Genomic DNA, 14,684 nt, shown 5'->3' with positions numbered 1-14,684 from the left:
ACCTTATTTTCCCAAATCAAACAGTCGTCTCCTGGTATTTAACAAACCCAAGAAGCCTGACACATCAAATCCAGGAAAGTTTGTAATTTAAATTTGATTTCATTTTGTTACAGCTCCTGAATATTAATACAATGCAAACATTCTAACATGTTGGAAGTCACGAAGTCTTGCTATTATTACATTAGAGGTATGAAATGCTTTCAGTAGTATTTCAGCTTAACAGTATTGCTGCAACTACTCAAAATCAGATCACATACACTGAGAAGATGACAATAACCTTTCCAAGGATCACTCATTTTATTTTCATGTGCTAGGTTATCTCCATCTAGTGGTGAACACGCTAGAGTCCGTGATCAGCATTGAGTAAACCTGAAAACACATTACCAGAGAACTTGTTCACTGATCAGGTTCTGCGGACGAGAGCAAAAACAAAAACACCTCAAATTCAGTCAGAGACCATACTTTCTTGTTGAACAGCAAATGAGAAGTAAAGCCTTTTAATCATGAAAAGTTGACAAGTACAGCAAAGTCATTTCATGATTGTCTAACAAACGTTGTATTCACAAGATTTATTCCTTCTGAGGTCATGAGTCCTCGACACAGTACTGTTCACAGGGTCAAAGAAATATATTTTAGCTGCTGGAAATATTGTACCAGGCAAAAGTTTGGACACCCCTGCTAATAGAAGGGTTTTCTTCAATTTCTACTCCTCGCTCCTAAACTAGATTAATGCAGATGTTATTACTATGAAATATGACCCATGGGATTACGCAGTGGCCAACGAAAGCCAATCTACATCCTGATTAATTACAAATACGAATGAATTTAAGAGAATGAAAAATACATGTTCAATCTAACGTCCAAACCTTTAAAATGCTGTTCTGTATAGCAATGTTTTGAGATCACACACTCGCAACTGAAAGTAATCAGCCAACCCCACTGGACTGAGTACCTTTGATGAGGAGGCGTCATTAGAAATGGTCAGTCTCACATGGATAAAAGTTCAGATCCTACAATGCATGTATTCAAAAATATGATTACTGCAAGCCAGACAAACTTACGTTTAAAACATGATCATGCGCAAATAATAAAGAGTAATTTCTCCAGCTTGCACAAGAAAACTTTATCCTACTTTATAAATCCTCTTTGATGTAACTAAGATTTTAAAACATTTGGAATGTCTGAGAGAAAACTAATCCATAGGCTGATGAGAGAAGAAAAAAAAAATTTGAGGATTGAACAGAATCTAACTTAAAAAAAAAAAGCAAAAGATTCATATTACAAATCACTGCTACTGAACCATGATGAGTGCAGACAGTTTCATTTCAGTTGCTCTGTGCGCTCTTATGGCTGAAGGGTCAGAGGTGACTTGGGCCATATCCCTCTGACCTCCTTTAACCTCATCCGCCAGATGAGGGCCCTCGTCTGCCAGGTCTCCATGAACAGGTGCCTCCTCCATCACCACTTAATGGATTATACCCTAACACACACATAAAAAAAATTCCAGTTACATTTCTTGAACATTAAATGGGGCAGGAATCATCAGTCAGAGAAAAGTGTTTTTGTACTGACTCTGGAGACACTAAAAATGGACAATGCATTACATGATAAAAGGATGAAAGAGTGAGAGTGACGTACAGTGTGAAAGAGCTCTGCTTACAATATGTACAGTGTATGGCCAAGAATATACAACCCCGATTCCAAAAAAGTTGGGACAAAGTACAAATTGTAAATAAAAACGGACTGCAATGATGTGGAAGTTTCAAAATTCCATATTTTATTCAGAATAGAACATAGATGACATATCAGATGTTTAAACTGAGAAAATGTATCATTTAAAGAGAAAAATTAGGCGATTTTAAATTTCATAACACATCTCAATAAAGTTGGGACAAGGCCATGTTTCCCACTGTGAGACATCCCCTTTTCTCTTTACAACAGTCTGTAAACGTCTGGGGACTGAGGAGACAAGTTGCTCAAGTTTAGGGATAGGAATGTTAACCCATTCTTGTCTATTGTAGGATTCTAGTTGCTCAACTGTCTTAGGTCTTTTTTGTCGTATCTTCCGTTTTATGTTTTCTATGGGTGAAAGATCTGGATTGCAGGCTGGCTAGTTCAGTACCCGGACCCTTCTTCTACGCAGCCATGATGCTGTAATTGATGCAGTATGTGGTTTGGCATTGTCATGTTGGAAAATGCAAGGTCTTCCCTGAAAGAGACGTCGTCTGAATGGGAGCATACCGTATGTTGCTCTAGAACCCGGATATACCTTTCAGCATTGATGGTGTCTTTCCAGATGTGTAAGCTGCCCATGCCACACACACTAATGCAACCCCATACCAGAGATGCAGGCTTCTGAACTGAGCGCTGATAACAACTTGGGTCGTCCTCAGCGCTCGAAACTAACGGTGTCCCGACGTCCCGGGGACCATAAAAAATGTCATCGGCACACAAAATTATCATATCTGGGACAATCCCGGGACAATGGAAAAAAATAGATCTAGAAAAAAAGTTCTACATTAATATTATTTACAAAGCCGTAACACATACGTAGACATTCACCTAATTTGTCAATTTTAATTTTAAAACGTTAACAGCGAAAAATACATAGTAGCTACACTTTCGATGCACCTGCATCCGCAGGCTACAGAGCAGCGCATTCTGTTCTAGAATCTTCGGCCGGAGTCCGCATTATATGGACTTGGAATGGAATTGCTACCGCACACGCTGCGCCGACTCTTGCCAGAACAAAAATGCTTAAGTGGTTGAAGCGGACCGACCGCGGGGAAGAAACTGAAAGCCCAGACATAACGTCTCCGGGACCTTCAGGATCCAAAGTGTCATCGCCTGGTCTGCAGGCAACGCTAGCAACTGAATGAACTTAATCAACACTGTTAGACACGTTATAACATACAACAGGAATGATGTGGATGATATTGACGGAAGATACCGTTCAACAGAATAAGTGAGTTTTCTTGGTGTCTTTCTAGTTCAGAAAGTTTAGTCAGTCAGCAGCACAACTAGGCTCGGACCTGGCACTATGCTGATGTTGCTAACATTTGCACCCGGCAGCGAAAGTTCATAAAATGGATAACGGAAAGTTCATAAAAATGGATAACGGTAATGGATAACAGAAAGTTCATAAAAATGGATAACGGTCTCATCTCATTATCTGTAGCCACTTTATCCTGTTCTACAGGGTCGCGGGCAAGCTGGAGCCTATCCCAGCTGACTACGGGCGAAAGGCGGGGTACACCCTGGACAAGTCGCCAGGTCATCACAGGCCTATGGATAACGGTAATGGTGAAAATTATAAGTTGGCCTTATAAATGCCAACAGATATTCAAGGTATAAGTAGATGAAATGAACATAAAAGGGGTCTTATTTTCAACTAAAGTGTACTGCAGATGTAGGGAGTTGAAACATTTTCTGAATGAGCTAGTTGGCCCCTTTAAATAAACGGGTATCTATTCATACAGTGAGATCGCCAAAGTTTAATAAACTGAAAATGCAATAACTGTAATTTTGAAGTAGATGATGTATAGGACATGTGTCACTTGTGTCTTGTGACTTATTGTAAAAATGATATAAAGGGTTCAAAATCGCATAGTTACAATAGTAACTTCATATGATAATATTAACCACTGGTTATTTCAGAGAGGAAAAAAATGGGGACACTATTGCTTCCATTCGGGACAATACAACACAGAATTCGGGACCACTGGGGGACACAAAGAAAAAAAAGTTAATTTCAAGCCCTGGTCGTCCTTCTCCTCTTTAGTCCGAATGACACAGCGTCCCTGATTTCCATAAAGAACTTCACATTTTGATTCGTCTGACCACAGAACAGTTTTCCACTTTGCCACAGTCCATTTTAAATGAGCCTTGGCCCAGAGAAGACGTCTGCGCTTCTGGATCATGTTTAGATACGGCTTCTTCTTTGAACTATAGAGTTTTAGCTGGCAACGGCGGATGGCACGGTGAATTGTGTTCACAGATAATGTTCTCTGGAAATATTCCTGAGCCCATTTTGTGATTTCCAATACAGAAGCATGCCTGTATGTGATGCAGTGCCGTCTAAGGGCCCGAAGATCACGGGCACCCAGTATGGTTTTCCGGCCTTGACCCTTACGCACAGAGATTCTTCCAGATTCTCTGAATCTTTTGATGATATTATGCACTGTAGATGATATGCTCAAACTCTTTGCAATTTTACAGTGTCGAACTCCTTTCTGATATTGCTCCACTATTTGTCGGTGCAGAATTAGGGGGATTGGTGATCCTCTTCCCATCTTTACTTCTGAGAGCCGCTGCCACGCCAAGATGCTCTTTTTATACCCAGTCATGTTAATGACCTATTGCCAATTGACCTAATGAGTTGCAATTTGGTCCTCCAGCTGTTCCTTTTTTGTACCTTTAACTTTTCCAGCCTCTTATTGCCCCTGTCCCAACTTTTTTGAGATGTGTTGCTGTCATGAAATTTCAAATGAGCCAATATTTGGCATGAAATTTCAAAATGTCTCACTTTCGACATTTGATATGTTGTCTATGTTCTATTGTGAATACAATATCAGTTTTTGAGATTTGTAAATTATTGCATTCTGTTTTTATTTACAATTTGTACTTTGTCCCAACTTTTTTGGAATCGGGGTTGTACATCATACAGCTAGATTATGGTATACTGTGCTATAAATGACCAGATTTACTGAAAAAGACAGAAAATAAAAATCAAGTACTGAAAGTAAAAGCACTCTTCTCAACTGAACGTCACATTGTTATTGTACTTTACAGTCAATTTCTTGTGGAATATGCAGGGGGGGAAAAAACCCACCCAAAACATTAAACCAAATATTTAAAAGTTATAAATAAATTCCATAATTTATTATGGCGCTACACTTCCTCCACATGCTCCTGTGAGTGACAAACTGTTCCAGCATCACCCAGTAATCTAACCAAACCTCATCTCTCCTCTCCTTTTTTTTTTAAATCATGAAAGAGCAAAGTTTTATTTTTACCATTTCTGAATGAAAATAAGCATCTTTTCTAACCACATAATTTATAATATATATTTTCAAAAATGAAAATAGGCCTACTTGTTATTTTGTGTATAGAGACAACAGTAGGTTGTAATAATCGGTACGCACTATGGTTTTAAAAAAAGTAATTATTTTGGCAATAACTTGGACAGTAGCCTTTATAATTTTAGAGTACAAACTTAGGCCTTGGTCACACTACAGCTCGCGATGGCTTTGTGAATATTTGGCAATGAAAAATTTGTAGCATTGCCACTAATCGTGCAATGCACGACAATTGTTCTCAGAGCTTCGCAAGTTGTTTTTTGGTGCATCTTCACCTCGTGAGTGGCCAAAAAAATATTCAACACATGCACTGAAATTTAGCAGCAAATACTCACAGATGGGTTTGGGAATATTCCCTGAAGCTCGAAGCTCAGGGAACCTTCATCGAGCCTCTTGAGATGTATTTGTCTCAGATCCAGGTCCCTGATGCTCAGGGGAGCCTCATTAACACAGCGATTCGGCATACCCTCACCGAGACTCTTCCCCGAGACTTGAAAAGTGCATTTACATGCGGGGATCCTTCAGAGCGCATGGTGCGTGCTCTTGGGACCCAGTCGTGACAGGAAACACCTGATACTGATTTGAGCGCAATCAGCACGTGTATATAAGGACACTTTTCACAGAGACTTTGCGAGTATTGTGTCAGGTATGCAGCGGTACACCGATGCAAGTGCAAGAAGAGTGTTTATTCTCAGGCGTGATATTTACAAAAACAAAATGTGAGGCAAGGTCAGAGTAACAAAACACAAACGAAACCAAAAGCACAAAGCAGAGTATTTAACCAGAATCATAAAACATGGCTAGAAACAAACGTGACAGTGATAATACTTCGCAAAGTCTCTGTGAAAACAGCTTCCTTATATGCGTGTACTGATTGCTCTCAAATCAGCATCAGGTGTTTCCCATAACGACTGGGTCCCAAGAGCTCACACAACCTGCTCTGTGAGCGAGTTTGGCCGCTCAGGCGTGCGAAGGCGCGACAGTCAAGTCTTCACCTGCTGCGTGACCACAACTTTTAGCGTACCTGTATATCGCCAGACATTATCACCAAAGCGCCTTATTTTCATCAATAACCCATCGCAAAGCATCACGAGCCGTAGTGTGACCGTAGCTTTACTGACCGATCACCGACAGCAACTTCGAGGTGACAGTAGATGAGAAAACGGTCACCGAAACAGACACACGTCACTGTTCTACTCTTATTCCGCAAAAGCAAATCATGTTCTTTATTTCACTTTGTCCCATTGCATTCAGTGTAGATTACGTGCAATATATTATTCACTCACGTACAAGTTTTCCAAAACAATATAAAAGTAAGGACAAATTCCATGACGGTGTTTACCAGATCAACCAGATCACACTACACAGCAACTGAGTCACTTTTGCTTCCCAAAGTTCTCTTGATTTGTGGTATCAAATCAGTAGTGCGGTATTATACATGTTGAGACTAGAGCAATGATTTGAATCTTTACACTCCTAGCAAGAAGTGATGTGAGGTGATATAATGGATACCACACAGCTGTGTCGTTATTTACCGCTGCTCCGAAGAGGCTTTTTGTCCGTCTTTGGCTTCAGCACTGTGGTGGAACTGGACGCCTCGTCACTGTTCTACGAAGACCCAGAAAGAGCACGAGTGAAACAGAAACCTGATACGTTACATGCTTTGATGATACAAATTCACGAAGCAAACTTAACAGTAACTCACTTGAGCAAGCCGGGCGTTTCCTTTATAACTCTTCCCTTCTTTCATGCTCTCCCACATCTCAATTTTCTGTCGTCTTTTCTCCTCCTCCAGCTGAAAGTGGACGAGGTAGAAATATTCATTACTCAGCAACTGAAAGTGTCTTTGCTTCTCTAGCTGCCATATCTGTAAGGCAGGTGTGATTTCGATGGACAAGTACATATTTTTCACCGTTCTGAGAAAAGAACAGAAAACCATTTACACCAAATACACTTACAATGGAAGTCTCAAGGCAGCTGCTGCGACTGTAAGAGTAAATGTCTTCGGGATGTCAAAGTTATACTCAAGTAGCTTTAGACCAGTGTTAGTGAAATCTTGATTGGTCAGAAGGGGTTAGTTAATTTTTTTTAACAGCTGTAATTCAAATCATAAATAAGGAGAGGCCAGCAAGCTGAAGAAGAACGAGTGAGACAGAAGAGTGCGGCAGCAACCCCAGCAACACAGACATCCCAGTACGTCTGCACCAACTACAAGAGGGACTGCAACTCGTGCGTCGGCCTGCTCAGTCACAGCAGACGATGCCAGAAACCCAGAGACAGACGACACTCCAAGGGCGCTACCCGTATGGTCTCGCGAGACCGAGGCACCAATGATGAATTCAAATCATAAATAAATCATCCCCATAGTAACAACTTATTCTCAATAACATGCACAGCATACAGTCTACACAATCCAACAGATAAAAATGCTATTTAACATCTAATCATTGATTTTTTTAAGTTTCCAGTCAGGGCTTTGAACCGGTTCAAGGAACGAAAATGAAAACCGGGAACTTTTTCTATTTCACATGGAACAGAAACGAAACCAGAAACTTTATTATTTTTTATGTTCCGGAACAGAAATGCTTATTAAAAATAATGATAACCGGTTAATACCGGTTTTTATTTCGTTCCTCAAAGTTTCCGTAGCCTACAAATTAAAAAGTCATTCTTCGCCTGCGCAAGTTTCTATGACCCGCTGGGGTTCACTTCCTGTGTGATGTTCGCTGATTGAATGGAGAGAGCGGGAAGGTGGACTACTATCACGTCTCCATGTGATAATAAGTGAATTACTGAGTGTCTGAGCAAAGAAGAGCCTGAACGATGCAACCTCCCTATTGGCTGTTTGTAAAAATGTATCAGTTGTTGCCCTTCCCACGGGAATCATCGCGGGCTCGAGAGCCGAGACCTGACGAGTTAGTTCGTTGGTAGCAGAACAAAATGTCTGGACACAAATTGGGTTTTCAGAAAAGGAAAGAAAATAAACGGAGGGTTGAAAATACAAAAAAGGAGGCAGAAAATGCAAAACGAGTTTTAAGGTAGGACAAATGGTTACTTTTCTGAGGCAGCCTGCCGTGGCTGCCTGCAGGCTTATTTATTATAGCCCATTTAGTTAAAATAGTTAATATAAAAAATATAAAATGTTATAGTTATGTGATGGTTGTCCTGATTTAGACTGGTGTTTTTTTTGGGGGGGGGTTGCGCGATGTTGCACCCGCGTCCAGATTAGGGCAGAACCGGCCCTGGCTACATTTCAGGTGTAGTTTGTTTTATGTATGTATGTACTTGCATAGATGTGTACTTGGTCTTCCAATATGGCGCCTAACAAAATCTCGTGGCGCGGTGACGTCATGCGGTAGCCCTCTATAGGGCCTGACTAGCCTTTGGTAACACACTAAACGAATTATCTTTCATTTTTGGCACTTTTTCTGTTTGTGTAGATGGGAAGACATACTGAGAATCCAAATCGCCAACATTTGAAATAATAATTGTTTTGAATTATTTCTTGTCTTATTTAATGAAGGTTGTAATAGAATTAGCCTACATTTGGCTTAAGCTGGATGAGACAGAGACAATTTTAGAGCCATTTGTTAAACCGCTGACAGGGAACGTAATTAACCGTTCTGGAAACGAAATTTTTTTTGTTCTAACCGGTTCGGGAACGTCTATTTAATGGTGGAACCCAAAATCGGAAACGTTAAAATTCCGTTTCTGTTCGGAACGAACCAATAGGAAAAAAATTCTGGTTCAAAGCCCTGTTTCCAGTGTCAGCACCGGGAAAGTCCTTAAGACAGTAGACTTCCAACATAAAGGGCTACTCTTAACTGCCATTTAACTTCCGCTATACTGTTTTAACCACTTTTTTTCTGTTCTTTTCTCAGTAAAGAATAACCGATGAAATACGTCTACACTACATATCGACATTAGGTTGTAGAATACCGGAAAATCTCTCAAAAAGCCAATCAAATGCTCACTCTCTGCTGTTTCTCTTTAAACTCCGCAGCTTTGGTGTCCAGCTCTGCTTGCATTCTTTGCCGTGACGCCTCCAGAGCCTCTTGACGTCTTACCACGGACAACGGGTCTAGAAACAAACCAAAACTTGTTAACACCTGTTTAAGCAGTTTCACATTCACCACAAAACTCAAAAGATGGTTTTTATTTTTAACGCTGACCTTGACTGACTGCTGAAGCTGAGCTCTGATTCTGGTTGGGTCTTTTCTTACTGAGATGCTGGATGAGGAAGTAAACCCCCACACACAGGACCAACAGGAACCATCCGTACTGAGAAAGGAAAGCAGCAACTGGAGGCCAAAAAAAAAAAAAAAAAGTGACATGTCGAAAGCAGGGCGGCACGGTGGTGTAGTGGTTAGCGGTGTCGCCTCACAGCAAGAAGGTCCGGGTTCGAGCCCCGTGGCCGGCGAGGGCCTTTCTGTGCGGAGTTTGCATGTTCTCCCCGTGTCCGCGTGGGTTTCCTCCGGGTGCTCCGGTTTCCCCCACAGTCCAAAGACATGCAGGTTAGGTTAACTGGTGACTCTAAATTGACCGTAGGTGTGAATGTGAATGGTTGTCTATGTGTCAGCCCTGTGATGACCTGGCGACTTGTCCAGGGTGTACCCCACCTTTCGCCCATAGTCAGCTGGGATAGGCTCCAGCTTGCCTGCGACCCTGTAGAAGGATAAAGCGGCTAGAGATAATGAGATGGGATGAGATGTCGAAAGCAGGGCGGCATGGTGGTGTAGTGGTTAGCGGTGTCGCCTCACAGCAAGAAGGTCCGGGTTCGAGCCCCGTGGCCGACGAGGGCCTTTCTGTGTGGAGTTTGCATGTTCTCCCCGTGTCCGCGTGGGTTTCCTCCGGGTGCTCCGGTTTCCCCCACAGTCCAAAGACATGCAGGTTAGGTTAACTGGTGACTCTAAATTGAGCGTAGGTGTGAATGTGAGTGTGAATGGTTGTCTGTGTCTATGTGTCAGCCCTGTGATGACCTGGCGACTTGTCCAGGGTGTACCCCGCCTTTCGCCTGTAGTCAGCTGGGATAGGCTCCAGCTTGCCTGCGACCCTGTAGAACAGGATAAAGCGGCTAGAGATAATGAAATGAGATGTCGAAAGCAGGGTTTGAGATGAGATGTCCGATATCACTCGCTGTAAGTGGAGCTGGGATTTATTTTAATGACGGAGCATGCATTTTTTAAATCTGAATAAACTGACTTTTCACTAAAGCACCACTACGTGTGACTAGAGAGACATGATTTTATTCCATGCCAGGCTTTTAGATAGAGGGGCGTCTGGGCGTCTTTTCGACGCCCTGTACTGAAAAAAACAAGAAATTGGACGCCCTACTTTTTAGTACGACGCCCTAAAGACGCCCTAATATTTCCGCCCGTGTTATGTCCGGTAACTTAGCTGAATATGTTAAAAAATCGCCGAGTCTGAGCTTTCCGAGGATCTACAAGCTTTGTTGACACCGCCATTTTGGAAATTTCAGAAGTCTCGCTTTGACAGCTGTCTTTCCCGAAGACGCCCAGGGTTACCATAGCAACAGCACGAGCCCAGAGTACAAAATATAGGCACCCGCCGCAGAGCTACAGAAACACGCGTTTCTATGGCTGCACTAATTTCAAAGTTGTGAGAGCCCTCGTTATAAATAAATGGGTTATTAAATAAATTTGGTGTACAAAGCACTTGTAATATGCGTTCCCAGAGCAGAGGGGGAAAAGATGTATGCCTAGGAGACACTGGCATAAATATCCAGACAATATAGCCGTAGACTATATTGCCGCAGCTAAATGTGGAATGTAGTCTATAGAAAACCGGCCTTACCTGACATGTTATTTATCCCGAATAAATCCTTTTAACAGTAAATAACACATTTTCATGCAGATTTTCCCAACATTACAGGCTACGTAGTGGAGAGTGTGGTAGTCGAGCCGGCGGGTAGTATTTCTAGTAGGCTAAACAATAATCAAATACGACACGTTCTAAAGGATGCTGGGATTCCAAGGAACGCACGTGAAAAGGACGAACATGAAACTGTTCGTCCTTGGTTTTTACCTTCTAGCTTTGTAATTAATGGGTTTCTATTGAAAAAACGAATACCATTATAATGTTTGAAGACTTAGCCATATTTCCTGTGTGTTTTTTTCTTTGTTATACTAAATCTTTGGACGCTAGCGGCTTTGAAAGCAAAACTGGTCAGCCGGGGTTGGTTGTCACACTGTGTTCGGGGTTGGTTGTCACATGTAATGCAATTGCAATAGGTGCACTACTGACTGAGACAAACACAGCTACAACAAGCTTTATTTATGTAGTATTCTGCGATCAGAAAGCTTTATAGCTAATTTGTCATGCTTAATATGCAACTCCAGCTCAAAAAATCCCAGAAATATACCCATTTTAATAATAATATTCATTAAAAATATACGCAGTTTGCAGTGTATTTTGTTTTGGTGTTCCCAAAGTTGATATTGTATTACCAATCTGTTATACCTACATGTATTTTGAATACATTTTCTTTAACATTTTTACATAATTCTCAACCCCCTAAAACACTCGTGCCAGCGGCGCTCAACGCGCCGCTACACCTCGCCACATACAGTGACACCTGCAAAAAAGTTAGACTCCCTAAAAAAAAATCCTGCCTAAAAGCCTGTTCCATGCTGATGATGTATTTCATTTTGAAGCAAAGTCAGTCAGAGTGAGAGCAGGTTAAAGCACCAAACAATTCCAAACTGACAAAAAGATTCCTCTGATTTTGTCTCCGGTAAGAGATGGATGGGGAAAAAGGGAAGAATGTGCAGGAAGAAGCCAAAAACCACACAGACCAGCTGCTACTGTAGAGCAAAACACTCCAGGATCAGGAAACAGTATAATGTTCCAGAGAAAACATATTTAATTGGACAAAACATAAGACTAACTACTTTTAAAACCTAATAGACGTATACATAAAGCTCAGGAACACAAAATTTAACTTCCAGGACAAAAACAAGAAGCCACATTAACCATTTTTTTTCTTCCAACTTGCTGTTTATAAAGTAGCACGTTAGCATAAAACACTAAATTATTACAGCCAGATTTGTTCTTTCCCTACCCGTTCTCTGACAAATCCCGCCCCCTGCTCGGGTTAGTAGCATTCTCCCTGTCGTGATTGGCTAAATACGTGCATGTACCATTCAAATAGCCAATCACGATACAGCACACCCCTCCCACACCTGTCTAAATACAGGTGTGGAAAACATTGAAGCTAGTTCAAGTAGCCGATGACGTTGCTTTTTATTGTTTTGACAATTCTACGCCCATATTTATTCACCAGTATTTCTTAAACCCCTGTGTAAAAAAAAAAAAAAAAGTTTTATAATATTGTCTTTAACCAAATGTTTTCATGCAAATATTTTTCTTTAAAGCTATATTTAGCATATTTCAGGTTCTTCTATGCATATTGCTAAATTTCTTCAAGCACCAATCACTAAAGCAAAAGTCTTTGTATGTGAGACCGTACTTGACAATAAATTTGATTCGGATTCCGATTCTGATTTAAAGCGTCTTATTTGTTTAAGCCGAAGTTTATTAATGATAAGACATAGTGTTTATCTACCAGTTGCTTGAAGGAAACTCATGTCCTGGTTCTCCAGAGTTTCTCCTCCTGCTCCGGGTTTAATTTTAGCAGCACCGCCGGTTGACTCCATGTTTAACGAGTGTTACAGGATTTAAAACAATAAAAATCACTGTCCACTTTCCTTTAAACAACTACACTACGTGATTACTTGTCCATTTTGTAACGTACCGACAAGCTAAAGTAGCCTGAAACCAGATCGCTCCCTAGCCAACTAAGCCAAACCGGATTTCCGTAAACTGGAGGATGACGTGGTTGTTGAGAATGGGGCGGAGCTTGTAACACGTCATTAAACGAGGCGTGCCCAAACGAGGACATTAAAAGGAGGCGTGTTTTGCTTTGGCAAGTATTATTACCGTTATCTTTATTTATTCGAGCTTACTGACATTATTTTAATTATTACCAGTGTTGGGCACGTTACTTTCAAAAAGTAATTAGTTATAGTTACTAGTTACTTTTCCCAAAAAGTAACCGAGTTAGTAACGGAGTTACTTTGTCATAAAAGTAACTAATTACCAGGGAAAGTAATTATTCCGTTACATTTTGTTCCCCCTCAAAAAAAAAAAAAAATTCAATTAGTGTAATCATAATAAAAGTAAATGTTAAATGTGTTTAATGACTGAAATGGACACTTAACAGAACCAGTTAGTAACGTTATCTACACTACATTAATATTTTTGTGGGACAATGTGAGATAAGACATCTATCAAATTTAATATATTTTTGTAGTTATTAAAATTGTTACTAATTACTGGCCACTGACGAGGACAAACGCTTTGTTCCTCGACATAATGTGCATTGCACGTAGACATTTTTGCCTTTTATTTCAAGTAATGAAAAGTAATGCTGTATTTCCAGTGTGAAAGCGCAGCGTTGGACTGACCGCACGCCATCGCTGTCTTCTGATTGAAAGTGTGTGCAGTAGTGCAGTAGGCGTGGCCTACCTACGTATGTTGTCCAAAGCTACTCTGATTGGCTGACTATGCCGTTGTCTCGCGTCTCCCCGCCCCACACTAAAGCAGAGTAAAGAAAGGCTGAACGAGCAGCGTGCCAGATGAAAACAGCTTTAATAAAGTAACGCAGAGCATTTTATTGTAAGTAACGGGAACGGCGTTATAACGATGTAAAAAGTAATTAGTTAGATTACTCGTTACTAAAAAAAGTAACGCCGTTAATTTCTAATGCCGTTATTCCCATCACTGATTATTACTACAGTAATTAGAGCGTTTTTCTTTAAATTTCCACACTAAATTCAAATCCGTACCATGCTTTGTGTACTAGCAGTCCGTTTGTTATTTTCTCTCCTTAAGTTCCATTCTTACAACCCCGATTCCAAAAAAGTTAGGACAAAGTACAAACTGTAAATAAAAACAGAATGCAATAATTTACAAATCTCAAAAACTGATCTTGTATTCACAATAGAACATAGACAACATATCAAATGTCGAAAGTGAGACATTTTGAAATTTCATGCCAAATATTGGCTCATTTGAAATTTCATGACAGCAACACATCTCAAAAAAGTTGGGACAGGGGCAATAAGAGGCTGGAAAAGTTAAAGGTACAAAAAAGGAACAGCTGGAGGACCAAATTGCAACTCATTAGGTCAATTGGCAATAGGTCATTAACATGACTGGGTATAAAACGAGCATCTTGGAGTGGCAGCGGCTCTCAGAAGTAAAGATGGGAAGAGGATCACCAATACCCTAATTCTGCGCCAACAAATAGTGGAGCAATATCAGAAAGGAGTTCGACAGTGTAAAATTGCAAAGAGTTTGAACATATCATCATCGACAGTGCATAATATCATCAAAAGATTCAGAGAATCTGGAAGAATCTCTGTGCGTAAGGGTCAAGGCCGGAAAACCATACTGGGTGCCCGTGATCTTCGGGCCCTTAGACGGCACTGCATCACATACAGGCATGCTTCTGTACTGGAAATCACAAAATGGGCTCAGGAATATTTCCAGAGAACATTATCTGTGAACACAATTCACCGTGCC

The 14,684-nt window shown here is 40.8% G+C and overlaps 1 protein-coding gene across 1 annotated transcript; it reads right to left on the bottom strand.

Moving 5' to 3' along the window:
- Positions 1-481: 481 nt before the first annotated feature.
- Positions 482-12,923, bottom strand: selenos (selenoprotein S). The gene is made up of 6 exons (XM_060941092.1): positions 12,664-12,923; positions 9,251-9,379; positions 9,053-9,159; positions 6,784-6,873; positions 6,614-6,686; positions 482-1,480 (listed from the first exon to the last, which is right to left on the bottom strand). Exons 1-6 carry the CDS (start codon positions 12,752-12,754, stop codon positions 1,401-1,403), a joined length of 570 nt encoding a protein of 189 aa, XP_060797075.1. The 5' UTR covers positions 12,755-12,923; the 3' UTR covers positions 482-1,400.
- Between the last annotated feature and the right edge of the window lie 1,761 nt (positions 12,924-14,684).

The sequence above is a fragment of the Neoarius graeffei genome, chromosome 15 (assembly GCF_027579695.1).
Source record: "Neoarius graeffei isolate fNeoGra1 chromosome 15, fNeoGra1.pri, whole genome shotgun sequence".
Classification (NCBI taxonomy): domain Eukaryota; kingdom Metazoa; phylum Chordata; class Actinopteri; order Siluriformes; family Ariidae; genus Neoarius; species Neoarius graeffei.
This window is presented reverse-complemented; position numbering and strand designations above follow the sequence as displayed.